General features: G+C 41.9%; 3 protein-coding genes across 6 annotated transcripts; 2 read left to right on the forward strand and 1 right to left on the reverse strand.

Annotated features, from left to right (window-relative positions):
- The first annotated feature begins 46 nt into the window (after window positions 1–46).
- Window positions 47–4,931, forward strand: LOC124223919 (rho GTPase-activating protein 21). 2 transcript variants are annotated; one of them, XM_046636306.2, is made up of 8 exons: window positions 47–1,009; window positions 1,071–1,269; window positions 1,541–1,709; window positions 1,809–1,895; window positions 2,002–2,076; window positions 2,185–2,260; window positions 2,339–3,000; window positions 3,081–4,931. In XM_046636306.2, the coding sequence occupies exons 1-8, from the start codon at window positions 305–307 to the stop codon at window positions 4,417–4,419; spliced, it is 3,312 nt and encodes a 1,103-aa protein (XP_046492262.1). In that variant the 5' UTR covers window positions 47–304; the 3' UTR covers window positions 4,420–4,931. The 2 variants fall into 2 exon arrangements, with proteins under 2 accessions (XP_046492262.1, XP_046492264.1); XM_046636308.2 differs by having other exon boundaries at window positions 1,071–1,233.
- LOC124223954 (speedy protein 1-A-like) lies at window positions 4,768–7,218 on the reverse strand. 2 transcript variants are annotated; one of them, XM_046636396.2, is made up of 4 exons: window positions 6,683–7,218; window positions 5,996–6,137; window positions 5,427–5,690; window positions 4,768–5,241 (listed from the first exon to the last, which is right to left on the reverse strand). In XM_046636396.2, exons 1-4 carry the CDS (start codon window positions 6,738–6,740, stop codon window positions 5,085–5,087), a joined length of 621 nt encoding a protein of 206 aa, XP_046492352.1. In that variant the 5' UTR covers window positions 6,741–7,218; the 3' UTR covers window positions 4,768–5,084. The 2 variants fall into 2 exon arrangements, with proteins under 2 accessions (XP_046492352.1, XP_046492351.1); XM_046636395.2 differs by lacking the exon at window positions 6,683–7,218 and adding an exon at window positions 6,307–6,645.
- A 233-nt stretch (window positions 7,219–7,451) lies between these two features.
- On the forward strand, window positions 7,452–11,986 carry sip3 (septin interacting protein 3). Of its 2 annotated transcripts, none has more exons than XM_046636358.2 (8): window positions 7,452–7,816; window positions 8,081–8,173; window positions 8,244–8,396; window positions 8,475–8,765; window positions 8,891–9,105; window positions 9,242–9,462; window positions 9,557–9,917; window positions 10,089–10,250. In XM_046636358.2, the coding sequence occupies exons 1-8, from the start codon at window positions 7,688–7,690 to the stop codon at window positions 10,111–10,113; spliced, it is 1,488 nt and encodes a 495-aa protein (XP_046492314.1). In that variant the 5' UTR covers window positions 7,452–7,687; the 3' UTR covers window positions 10,114–10,250. The 2 variants fall into 2 exon arrangements, with proteins under 2 accessions (XP_046492314.1, XP_046492313.1); XM_046636357.2 differs by having other exon boundaries at window positions 7,460–7,816; window positions 10,081–11,986.
- Window positions 11,987–12,413: the final 427 nt, after the last annotated feature.

Consider the following 12,413-nt stretch of genomic DNA (forward strand, 5'->3'; position numbering starts at 1 on the left):
GGTTAGTTTCGGAACGCACCCGCGGCAGCGATCAGTAGATTTATCCCCTCTACAGAACGCAACGAGTTTTTTGCGTTCCGCAACGAACTGCATAGCGACCATGAGGCACGGCGGTTGGAAAACAATGATAAACATCATATACATGCGTATACGTAACCGGCAACAATAAACTTCGATAATTCAAATCGCGTTGTTACAAACAAGTTGTTATACTTTATATTGTCAAATTGAAGTTGAGTTTTATGAATAAAGAACACCCGTTTGGAGGATCTGGCGCTATCCGATCCTCGCCCAGACGGTAAATATGTTTGTTTACGACGTGTTGGACAAGGAGAAGGTTTACCAGATACTGTCAAACGATCTTCGGAATTTGGGGGTTAAACGCCGGATCAAGAAACAGGCGGCGGCGTCTTCTTCAGCGAAACCGGACTCGCGAGGCGGTCAGTCGCTGAAGACGGTATTCAAGACGAGTTTGGCCCACCTGCCACTCGATGTCGTGAAGCTATCCTCAGGGGCGATCGTCCACGTTCCCCAGTTCGTCACCCAAGCCTGTTCCTACATTGAGAAATACGCCAGCCAGGAGGGAATATTCCGAAAGGCGGGATCCCACCTCCGACAAAAGGAGATTATCGCCCGTCTCGACGGTGGGAGCACCCTGGGTGAGAAGTACCAGGTCGTCGACGTTGCCAATGTGCTAAAAACCTTCTTCAGGGACCTCCCTGACCCCCTGATCCCGCGCATTTACCAGGATGTCTTTCTGCGTTGTGCGCTTCTAAAAAATTCCAGGGTTCAGGCGCTGCTCATAGCGTGTCTGATCCTTCCTCCACATCACCTCAACACGCTCGCCTACCTTGCCGAGTTCTTGAAGCGAATCGCCAGGCTTGAGAGGCAGAACAAAATGGGCATTGATAATCTAGCCAAAGTCATGGGGCCCAGTATTATACCGCTTCAGGAAACTACCATGTCGGCCGTACAGTCGAGACTGGAAACCCACCTTGTTATAGTAAAGGTGAGAATCTAATTTGCGCAGTCTAAGAGTTGATACTTATTCTGTTACCTCGGCTTCTTAGATATTGATCGAAAATGCTGAGCGCATCGGGGTCCTTCCTGATCACGTAGCAGATCTCATTGCCTCCGAGACTCCGGGCAGTGTTGAAACTGAAATAAATACCTCTGACTCTCTAAACCCATCCAAATACAAGAAAAAAAAACGACGGAGCGGGAGTCTTACACGTAAGCCACATCTAAGCGCCTCCAATCTCAACCTGAGTACGTCTATCCATCTGACTTTATTTTCTCTATACTTGTTTGCGGCAATCAACTTATTTAAGATTATGACTAGTTCAAGATCCCAGCCTTATTTGTTGTCGAAATTTAATGGGGTTGTCTATAAATAATGTATTTGTATGAGATCATGGCTAACTCTTCCTATTCATTTTTTCTAACAATTTTTGTTCTACCAGTGTGATCATGATCATTATTCAGTTTCAAATCTATTCGACGATAAATAGTGCATAATAGTTTTTCTTTAAATCCAAAGGAATGTTGAATGGGTTGAAGAAAATGGTTAGCAAGAGCGGATCACCAGACGCAGCAGCAAGTAGCGGAGTTGTGTCGAGTGAGTTCAGCGCTACCGACACACCTTCGATCAAAACAGGGAAGAAGCGCAAAGTGGCTGAGTCTGCGGCACCGTTGAGTGCAAAGAAAAAGTAAGCAATCGAGTTTAAATAGGCTTTTTTGCAATCGTGTTTTATTATTTTCTTTATCAACGTTCTGGGGGTATTTATTGCGTTTATATTGACTTGCAGGCGTCAAGTACTTCAGACATTGCCTGACGGCGGTTATCCTCGGCCAGAAAACACTATGTTTGCATCCATAATATGTAATGATCCAAAGTATGTAATGGTTAGAGTGTATGGTTTTGATATTACATGCAAAGATTTCTCGTGTTTCAAAATACCCGATATTGAACTTTTATTGTCTGCTTCCGTTTTATTACAGCCCGTACAAAGAAAAGAGTCCCGTTCAAAAGTCCCGAGTCAGAAAATACCTTTCGCAGAAAGTGCACATCGAGATGTAAGCCCAATATTTTCATATCGTGTGCTTCGCGAGGTGGAAGTGAATTTTCTCGTGGCATAAATTTATTTGTAACAAATTGGAAAACTCGTAATTTCTTCATTTCAGAACAGGCAGTGAGAAACTAGAGAAATCTAAAAAGATTCGGCTTAGCCTCGATAGACTCGTTTCAAAGAGCAAGCAGGTGAGTGGAGTTTTTTCAAGCACTGGACAACCAGTGTAAAAAGTAACGAGTTGGCTTCACGGAATAAATTTTTTTCAGAAATTCGCTGATTTAGACTCGGAAAACCACAATGCCCCGAATTCGCCAAGGATTGAAAGACGCTGGAGTTCTGTGAGTAGTTCTTCGTGGTCGAAGAAAAATCGGGTAGGGTACGACGGTTTCACAGTGGCTCAGTCTCTCCTCAAGGCGAACAAAAAGCTTGAGGATGGTCTCGACTTGGAGTACGACCAGGACGAAATATTCATGGATGCAGAAGTGAATTTGTCGGACGAGAACACTGCCGAGGAGCGAACATCGGAAGAACCGATGGACAGTAACTGCCGCCAGGCCCTGCCGTTTTCAAGCTTTGCAGACCAAATGGTCAAAGGGAACGAGGAGTACGTAACAATACCAAAGAGCGAGTATGAGGAGATAAAAAACAGAGTTTCAGCAATAGAGTCCAGAATTTCTCAGGAGTTTTGTTGCATATCGACGAGTGCTGGCCAAAGTTTGAGCCAGACTTCGGCCAGCAAGGTGCAAAGTGAGTACGAAAAGACTTTGGAGGAGGCTAGCATAGGCAGCACCGTGACTGCTGATCAACTCGCCAAAAGATTAAGCAGGGAATTGAAGATACGAAGATCCGCGGAGCACAAAATAATCCGTTCACCCAGTGCCAGAAAGATCGGCAACCTCCGAAGACGCTCTCAAGAAAAACCAGTCGGGTAATTATCAATTGTATCCTCGTTGGCCCACAACTCGAATTTCTCAACTTTAAAATCCGATAATTTCTTTATTTCCCCAGGAAACGAAGCAACCGGCACATCTCGTGGCTCGCTGCCAAGCCCGCGAATACCGACGAACCTGTCGAGGAGCGGAATAACTTTTGTCCAAAGTCCAGTCTGAAGCGAGGCCGACCCAATACGGTATACACCGGGCTGTCGCAGCGTTCTCAGTTGCTCCAGGGTTCAGACTCCATATGCAGTGATGAGACAAACGCGAGGCTCGATTTTCTGCAGCAGCAACTCCATGCGTTGATAACTCACACCGTTGAACATACCAAAGGCTCTCTGAGCGACGATGATACGTTCCTCAGCGATCGCGACGATAGTCTAGAAGCGTCGGACAGTGCATTGCGGCCGACAGTAAGGCGCGCGTCCTCTTTCCACGGTTCGGAGTTTATAGACAATTCCAGACACTTCAATGAGAAGATGAAGGAACTGAAGAAGTCCAACAGTCAACAGGACGTCACGTTGAACAACGAGCGTCTAGGTACAAGGGAAACCACAGGGGTGGCAGAAGGGGGAATGGTTAACGGGGACAACAATGTCAATTGGAGAGATGCGGATTGCTACTTCGGCTCAGAAGTCAGGTCTCGCACTCCCACCCAACAGACCGGTAGGGCGTCAATTGCCAAACTGAGGACTCAGAACGCTGGGATGGTTCTGGCCAAGGCGAGGCTGTTCGATGAGACTTCCAAGAAGGACGCTTCTAGCAGGTCGAATAAGAGCAGGGATGTTAGAACTGAAGCGATTAGAAGACAATCCGTAAAACTGGGGAGAGCCAGGGAAACGAAGAGCTTGGACAGCACCGACAGTCCATCTGGACTAAGGAAAATTGGTGGAACACCACGCAGGAAAAATAGTAAAAGTCCAAAGAACAGCGGCGCCAAGTTGAAGCTCCTTCACTCGACAGGAACATCGCCACTGATCAAAATGGAACTGACCATAATGCCGTCGCATCAGAATCCCCAACCGGGTTCGGAGAAAAGGGGAGCCAGGCTGAGCGGTGAGAAGTACGACGCCAGCCGGCGTTTGGATACCACGAAAAATGACGTAAAAACTGAGAGAAGCAATCTTAATAAATCCTTGTATTTTAGTAGCGGAAATAATTTTCATTGCGAAAAGGAGAATCAGAACTTGTTCAGTCCCAGCGAGAAGCAGAAATCCCCTGACTGCATACCCAAAGAAACGAATAGAAACATATTGAACGTGGAGTCACTGACGCCGTGCAAAACTCCCCATATCAAACGGCCTTTAACGTTGAAAACGCCCAAAGATGCAAAAAATTTGATAAGAAAACAATGCAATGATTCGCGACGCACTCCGATGAAGGCTGTAGCTTTAACGAGCTTCTCAACTTGAATAATGAGTGCTGTCTTTACAGCTATTTGAAAAAAATAAATTAAAACATTCTTCATTTTCTTTTAATTCTTGTTACATAAATTTTCTATTACAGAAAATTTGCCCGTGAATAAATAAACAGTGGGATCATTGTACTAAAAATGTGAGAAAAAAAAAAATTGTACTTAGTTTTGAGCAGAGAATTAAACCGGCTAACTCACAGATCTGGTTAATGATCTTGACTTAAGTGCACTCTGGGTGTTGCCTCGGACTTCTCGAGTGGAGCGTAATTTAGGCCGCAATTAGCTCAACTTGAACAATTCATTTTTCATTATCACTTTTCACCTTGTTACGAATTAATGACTGTCATTATATTATATATTTTATTCTCAGCTTTTACATCGTAAATCCTAATGTATTTTGTACTTTATTACGGCGTACTGCCGGCGATCTACGGATTCTGTATTAATTGTATCGTCGATAAATGTGATCGATTTTTATTTTAATCTACACAATAAATTATGTCCCGCAGAGTCGAGGTAACGATTACTTATCTTATACCGGGAGGAAAAATTAAAATAACATATAACAAAGTGTATACACAAATTTCTAGGAAGGAACATAATAAGGGCTGTGTGAATGATTAAAAAATTATTTCACAGTCTGTACTCTGCTAGAAAACTAATCTATTCAAAATCGAAATTATAACGGTTGTGTAAAACTCGGTGACTGGACAATCTAGATCTTCGAAAACTGAAGACAACTTCTGGGCTGAAATCTGACGACGAAGTCGAATACTGTGAAAGTACAGTCTTTGGACAGTTTGGGCAAATATCATCTTTCCTGCATGAAAGAAAAACAAAAAACAAGGTTGTATTAAAGCATTTTTGTTGTAGGCATTTTACATCGTTGCTTCTAACAATGAGAAAGCTCAATTGGACTAGCAATGAAGTAAAAAATCATACTATTATACTTTTCCATAATCTGTATACTGAATACGTAATTTTCATCAAACATTTTGCCTTCACCTATTAGAATGCCTGGAGGCTCCCGAGTGGTTTACGTGTCTCCGACGAGACCAGACCTTGTGGAAGGGTCTTATCATCTGCATCACCTTGTCACAGCAGAGGCGAGACACCGCGCCACGATGATGCATCCTCTCCCAGAATTTGTCCTTTTGTGTGAAAAACAGGGACGGCGAACAACTGACCTCAGGTTCATCAAGGCCAATGTGATCGCGGATCATCACGCGAGCGTCGTCCTGATCCTCTTCCATGTCGTGGGCCAAGTATCTGGGTGAATTGAGTAGACAAACAGTCGTGAGTTACCGTAAATGGATGAATTACATTTTCTTTTACTCATCTCAATTACTTAAGTACATGAACGCAGTATTTTCCCATTGATACAGATGTCTCATCTTTTTTTTCTCATCGTCTGCTTGCTCTTTTGCAATAAAACTCTGTATTGAATATATTTCCACAGTTACCGATGAGATGATCTATACATAAGATATTAAGCTTATTGCTATTTATTGAAAACTTTATCTAATCGATTATGCAATAGAAAGTGAACCGCTAAAAAACGGGTTTCCTATTACAGGGCCACGAAGAAATTCGTTTTTGTGTACTCCTCCGGTCGTAGAGCAGCTCTGAGGAAGTAGGTGAACACCATCGCGATCAGATAGTTGTCAGCCATCCTACAGCACTGATCAGCGTCCAGGAAGTCGTCGAGTTCATCGTCTGTGGGAGAAAAATGATCATAGTCAATGAACAATGGTGTAAATATGAGGAGCTGGGGAAGACGCGTAACGCTTAAATTCGTGTTTTTCCCGATTCAAGTTTGAAAGTTTGTTTCTTTGCTTTTTAATGTTGTGTAATCGTAGGTCGAGATGAATATGGATCAGTTTACCGATTAATTTAAAGAATGAAATTACGCTCCAAGATTTTATCCGTATTAGTCTTGGGGCGCAGCTCGTCGTTGACGTAAGGATAATGTTTCTTTGCAACTGTTCGTCGCGCACTTCAATCTCCATTTTGTCAAATTCTTATTTTCGATTCTTTCGTTTTGTCTCTGACTGTTGATAGACTTTCTTGAGTGATAACAAAAACGATGACAAAAAAAAAAAAAAAAAAAACGTGTAATGGGACCAACAACTGTTGAATTCTCTCGTTTGAAAACAGTCGAAGAATATTTGTACAAAAACAAAAGACGATAACAAAAATTAGAACGATCTATATGTTTACATGTAATTATATTAGTCAATGGTAAAACAAAGCGTGTGTACTATTCTCATTGTTGTGCGTGTACCGCAGTTTAGTTTTCACGATTTTAAAAATACACATTCGAGAAAGAGACTTGCGAGGGCGCGCAGCGTCGATGAATTTCGCGTTTAAAAATCCCGCGGCACGTGTGAGAAAATTTCACGATTTTTCTTATTGCAAATCTTCCGATCGATTGCGCGGAGATAGAGGCTCGGTCAGGGGACCGATAAGTAAAACGATCGTGCACGTGATACCGATCAACCGTTTCTTTTTTTTCGAAGAAAGCGGATAAACTACGACGGCTATTGTTGACTCGGCAACCAATCGCGTCACACCACCTGTACAAATAGTTCGCGAGTCAAGCCGACCGAAGTTCGAGTCGATCGGCTTAACTTTGCATTAAAGAAACGCACGCGATGCTGAATGACACGATAAATGATCAGCTACACCGGTTTTCAGGTTGAAATTTGTTATTTTATCTATCGAATATTCTGTCGATGTGACGCACGCGCGGTGAACGAAAATCAAAGACACGCGTGAGAGCTAATGAGGATTATCCAAATTGCGAAAACCTGTTACGCAATGATCCGTATCGCCCGCGCGTAGCAGTGATCCACGGGATTGAAATTAAGGCAGGATTGCCAATCGCAAGATGAAAAATTGTTATCATACATTATCACAATGCGTACGATATTCAGGGATACTAAAGGAAAATTTTCGAGATCTTTTTTATCGGTTGGTAGCGTTGCTATTTATTAATAACAGTTCGCCGACTGGCCGCACGATACGAGCGCCACTCAAGTTGTCAAATCGTCCCTCATCTCGATCCAATCACAAACGCACACACACACGACACGACTGTGCCAAATATCATGAAGCTCGCCTAATACGACACATAAAAGCAAAATTCTTGGTATCGAGATCGCAGCATCAGAACTAGCATCAACAAATACGACAAATAAATAGGACCACTGGCCAGGCGACCTGACACACACCCATGTAACCTGCAGCTCAAGTCAGTCGAAACGATGAGGACAGCCGGTATCACTTTAATAAGCGTTGCGCTAACCTGCGCCGTCATCGGCAATGCCTATTACCAGAAGAAACAGTTCTACCCGTCCGTCGTCTACATAACCAAGTCCAACCCCAGTATGGCCGTAAGTTGTCTTATTATATTTCTTATCTTCACTTTCCTTATGGTTGCGAAGATCAGGCTTATGCCAGTCCTTGTCGTTCAATTTTCTACCGTGTTCTCGAATCTTTGCAGCATCTCTGACTGTGTGGTTATCACATATTTGTTTTTGTTGTTGTTACTAGATTCTAGAATCTTAGCTTGTCACAGCAGATAAGAACTGGCTGCTGTCCATACGAACCATGCATAGCTGGTATAAATTTTACTCGAGGTGTTATTTTTTTTCTAGGTAATATACGTCCAGGGGTTGATACTGGTTTTTATAATGAATACGTTCCTACGCAAGATATTCTTTGGTAATCTCCGAGCCGCTGAACTTGAGGTAAGCTGTGCTTTTGCTGCTTTTTCAGAGTAATCGACCTTGTTTCATATCATGTCTTATACATTTTCAGCATCTGGTTGAGCGGGCCTGGTACGCAGTGACGGAGACCTGTCTTGCTTTCACGGTATTCAGGGACGACTTCAGCCCCAAGTTCATAGCTCTTTTTACGTTGCTGCTGTTTCTCAAATCATTTCACTGGCTCGCCGAGGATCGAGTCGATTTTGTGAGCCCCTTAGTCTCTTTGATGCTTCATAGTTGGTTTATTGGATGTATACATCTGATTGTTTTTTTGATTCTGCAGATGGAAAGAAGTCCCGTGATAACCTGGTTGTTCCATGTGAGGGTCTTGAGCCTCTTGACTCTTTTATTCACGATAAATGGAACGATGATCGAGTATGCCTATATGTCGACCCTCACCAAAGGCGCATCTGTGCAGCTCGTCTTTGGCTTTGAATACGCCATACTCCTTACTGTCGTTCTCAACATCACCATCAAGTATGTGCTCCACACGGTCGATCTTCAGAGTGAAAATCCCTGGGATAACAAGGCAGTTTTTCTGCTCTACACGGAACTGATTATTGGGCTATTGAAGGTAAGATGCAAAGGGTTGAGAAGACCGTTTCAATTTAAGAAAAAAATTTTTTATTGATGAAATGTAATCCAGGACCGTAACAAAAATGAAAAGAAACAAGTAAAGTTGAATTTCCAATATCACAGGTGATCTTGTACGTTGCGTTTGTCACCATAATGGTCAGGATATACACACTACCGTTATTTGCCTTCCGCCCGATGTACTACACAATGCGCAATTTCAAGAAAGCATTCCACGACGTGGTGATGTCGAGAAGAGCAATCAGGAACATGAACACGTTGTATCCAGACGCGACTCCGGAGGAATTAGCAGCCGCGGACAATGTCTGCATTATTTGCAGGTATGTCGTGTTTCGACTGCAGAGAAGTAGGGATAAAACACGGAATACATTTCAGATTCGAGAAAACAGTTGTGTAAACTCGACTCCAATGACAATGTGTTTCTTTCTGACAAAACTGATGCATTTGTTTTTCCAGGGAAGAGATGTTTACTGCTAGTAAAAAACTTCCCTGCAACCACATATTCCACACCGCCTGCCTCCGATCTTGGTTTCAACGTCAGCAGACCTGTCCAACATGCAGATTGAATATCTTGCGACCCACACCAGCCAATAATGGCCCGAGGGCCCAGAATCAGGCTCCTGCGCCGGGTCAACAAGCCCCGCAAGCAGCCCAGGCACAAGGCGTTAATCAGCAAGGTAGTTAAGCTTACAAATGTATAAACGAAACAGTACATCGTTTGTTGTTCAGAAAAATTACTCATCTAAATTCTCTTGAATTTCAACTTGACAGTTGATCAGCCATTTCAAATGCCAGCTGGCTTCTGGATGGGTCTTCAAGCACAGCAAGGAGCTGGCGCGCAGATCCAGGGCCAGAATAACGCCCCCAACATCGGTTTGCCTCCGTTCCAATCTGTGCCTCCAGGCAGCTTGCCACTTTTCGTGCCACCTTTTCCTCCGATGGTTCACCTGCCTCCTGTTCCTGCTCCTCCTCCCAATCTGACCACACTCACCGACGAAGAGCTCCGGGCAATGGAGGGTAATATGCGCCAGGCAGTTGAGGCCAGAATTCAAACACTTCAGCGAGTTCAGCTTTTGCTTGACGCTGCCAACGCCATGATGAGCCAGTACCAAACTGCTGCTGCTACTGCCAAGTGAGGAGTTGTTTTGTCTTTATTTTTTTGTTCTGTTTCTTGCAGAGAATAAAGTAGAGCTTGAGATTGAGCGGAGTGGATTAGCTCTTGGAATTACAATTTTTTCTAGTTCGTGGCGCGTTAAGTGTAAACTGCGTAACTATGTCTGTTGCTTAATCCCCAGCATTCCAGGGCCGAACGTGGGGTCGGCGGCTGAAACGGCGGAGAAGGAAAAGAAGGAAGAGAAGGCGAATCACAGCGAGGATGCGGGGCCGAGTATGAGAGAGCAGGGCAAATTTGCCGGTGAACCTTTACCTGGTAGCAGTGGTGTGTCGAACGAGAGTATTGTGCAAACGGATACGAAGACAATGAACGCAACAACGTCAAACGAGAATCACGCGACTCCGTCCACGTCGAGAACAAGAACAGAACCAACTGACGAGAAGGAGATGTTGAGGAGAAGGCGGTTGCAAAAATTCATAGCACAAACAACGACGACGACGGATTGAAAAAAGAAAACAATTAATTTAACGCGTGTTTCTCTTCAGCGTAAAACAGACGGGTCGTATACAATATTATTGTATGTAAACGAAAATACCTAATATGGCCGGATCAAACGAAAACGCGGTGTATTAATTACTCGGCATAATGCCGTTTGGACAAACGAATGCTAGGACTTGTGTACTGATTCTGGGAAAAAAAAAACGAAAGAAGCAAAGAATTTCTTTTGAAAAAGGACGCTGATCACGAAATCAATGATTGCTGTATAAAAGGAATGAAAAAAGAATAGTAATGAGATTTTTTCGATGAATATTATTTTCATTTCTCGAGAGTTTGGAATATGTTATATACCTATGTGTAATATAAATATATAAGTAATGTGTATATCGTACAAAAGTTTTACTAGTTTCTCCGAGTTGTTACAAGAATTCCAAGTAATCATTTTTAACGATAAATTATCAAACGGACTGCTTAACTATTTCGGGAATGAACAAGAAAAACTGTGTCTGTAGGTGATAAGTCAACATACAAAAGATTCGATTATTTCACATTTTACTTCCCTATATTTTTTTACCATCTGGTACCGGTATCACTACCACTGCAGTAAATATACAAAGAAAATATACCGTCACGGGAGTCTGTCCAAATTTCTATTTATTATATTTCAAATTGAAAAAGAATAAAAACGGGAGTAAACAACTACCGTACATTTTTTTTTTTTTTTTCGAATTGCTACAATCAGTTCAAATTTTTCGGGACTTCGCAGTAGGTGTTAGTAAATATTTTATCAAATTTGCGATGCTCAAGAATCCCGGCCGATTGTAATAGTAAGATTTCGTTTACAATAGGTCTACTGTATGTTGACCGTTGCCATAATTCCTTCGAGCATTACCTGTGTAAATAGCTGATTGTTTTTTCTCTCGTCATATTGATTTTTTTGTTTTTTGCTTTCCGAATCGCTAGATCACCAACGAATTTTATCGACGGGTGTACACTTCTTGCATAATTCTTCAATATCCCTATCCCTCTTTCGATGGCAAAAGTATAGATTCATATTTACAGCTGAATCATTTGATACTTCATTTATCTTGTATATTCATCATAATTGTAATTATTATCGTGATTATTGATAAACCAAATATTAGTCAACTTATTCTACAGATACAAAAGTACCACCTGACGTCTGTATTATTGTTTGTATATTTCTAATATAAATAAAACTATCTGTAATTATGTTATTATAATTTGTTCGAAAACAGGTGGCTAGAAATAGTTTTTTCTTTTCGTTTTCTCAATTTTTTCTCATCAGATAAAATGTTTCAGGTTCAGGCACCAGTCGTATTTCAATTATTCGCATTAGGCATCAGCGTACCCGAATCGACACAATTCGTTGGGAATTGAATTACTGTTAACAGTGGGGGTTTTTATGGGACAAGGTTGTGACACCAATGCGGTGGCAAAGTGAGAATTCACTGTATCGATGTGTAAAAAAGAAAATAAAAACTTGTATGATAGAGTTTATTGAAATTATAATAACAACTCTTGTTTACAATAATGATAATAAAATTATTTGTCTATTTGTAAGTATATATGTTGCATATGTGATGTTTTCCTGTTACTTCTGTTTTTTCACTGGTTTATTTGCATTTTAGACGGTGATCTCGGCGTTTTCATTATCGGCAGTTGGTGGACCAAAGAAATCACTTATCGACACCGTGCAACGATCATTTGCAAATTTTGTCGTCTATCTAGGTACGAATAGTCAGATTCATTTAAGCCATGCTTTGGAGAGCAAAAAAATCGCAGTTTACTTTTCAGCGACTTTTTAATACGCGTTACGATCACCGTATTATTCATACCGAAATGCCACGCAGACTTCACTTTTTATATTTACAGCAGCTTTTATGTCTCGTTTGTAACAATTTCTACACCCCTACGCGATAGAAAATCAATTCTTTTGTAGATTTCGCTAGAGAACAGAAAATATGCAAAGTATATAATTTTTTTTTTTGCAAA

This window comes from Neodiprion pinetum, chromosome 7 (genome assembly GCF_021155775.2).
Source record: "Neodiprion pinetum isolate iyNeoPine1 chromosome 7, iyNeoPine1.2, whole genome shotgun sequence".
Lineage (NCBI taxonomy): Eukaryota > Metazoa > Arthropoda > Insecta > Hymenoptera > Diprionidae > Neodiprion > Neodiprion pinetum.

Excerpts from the sequence above, each read along its gene's own strand:
- LOC124223919 (XM_046636306.2), top strand. The coding sequence starts at position 305 with ATGTTTGTTTACGACGTGTTGGACAAGGAGAAGGTTTACCAGATACTG. Across the intron at positions 1,896-2,001 it reads ATAATATGTAATGATCCAAA|CCCGTACAAAGAAAAGAGTC; the intron begins GTATGTAATGGT and ends GTTTTATTACAG. Across the intron at positions 2,261-2,338 it reads TCGTTTCAAAGAGCAAGCAG|AAATTCGCTGATTTAGACTC; the intron begins GTGAGTGGAGTT and ends AATTTTTTTCAG.
- LOC124223954 (XM_046636395.2), bottom strand. The coding sequence starts at position 6,430 with ATGGAGATTGAAGTGCGCGACGAACAGTTGCAAAGAAACATTATCCTT. Across the intron at positions 5,691-5,995 it reads ACGAATTTCTTCGTGGCCCT|ATACTTGGCCCACGACATGG; the intron begins GTAATAGGAAAC and ends CAATTCACCCAG. Across the intron at positions 5,242-5,426 it reads GCCTCCAGGCATTCTAATAG|GAAAGATGATATTTGCCCAA; the intron begins GTGAAGGCAAAA and ends TCTTTCATGCAG.
- sip3 (XM_046636357.2), top strand. The coding sequence starts at position 7,688 with ATGAGGACAGCCGGTATCACTTTAATAAGCGTTGCGCTAACCTGCGCC. Across the intron at positions 7,817-8,080 it reads AGTCCAACCCCAGTATGGCC|GTAATATACGTCCAGGGGTT; the intron begins GTAAGTTGTCTT and ends TTTTTTTTCTAG. Across the intron at positions 9,918-10,080 it reads ACTGCTGCTGCTACTGCCAA|CATTCCAGGGCCGAACGTGG; the intron begins GTGAGGAGTTGT and ends CTTAATCCCCAG.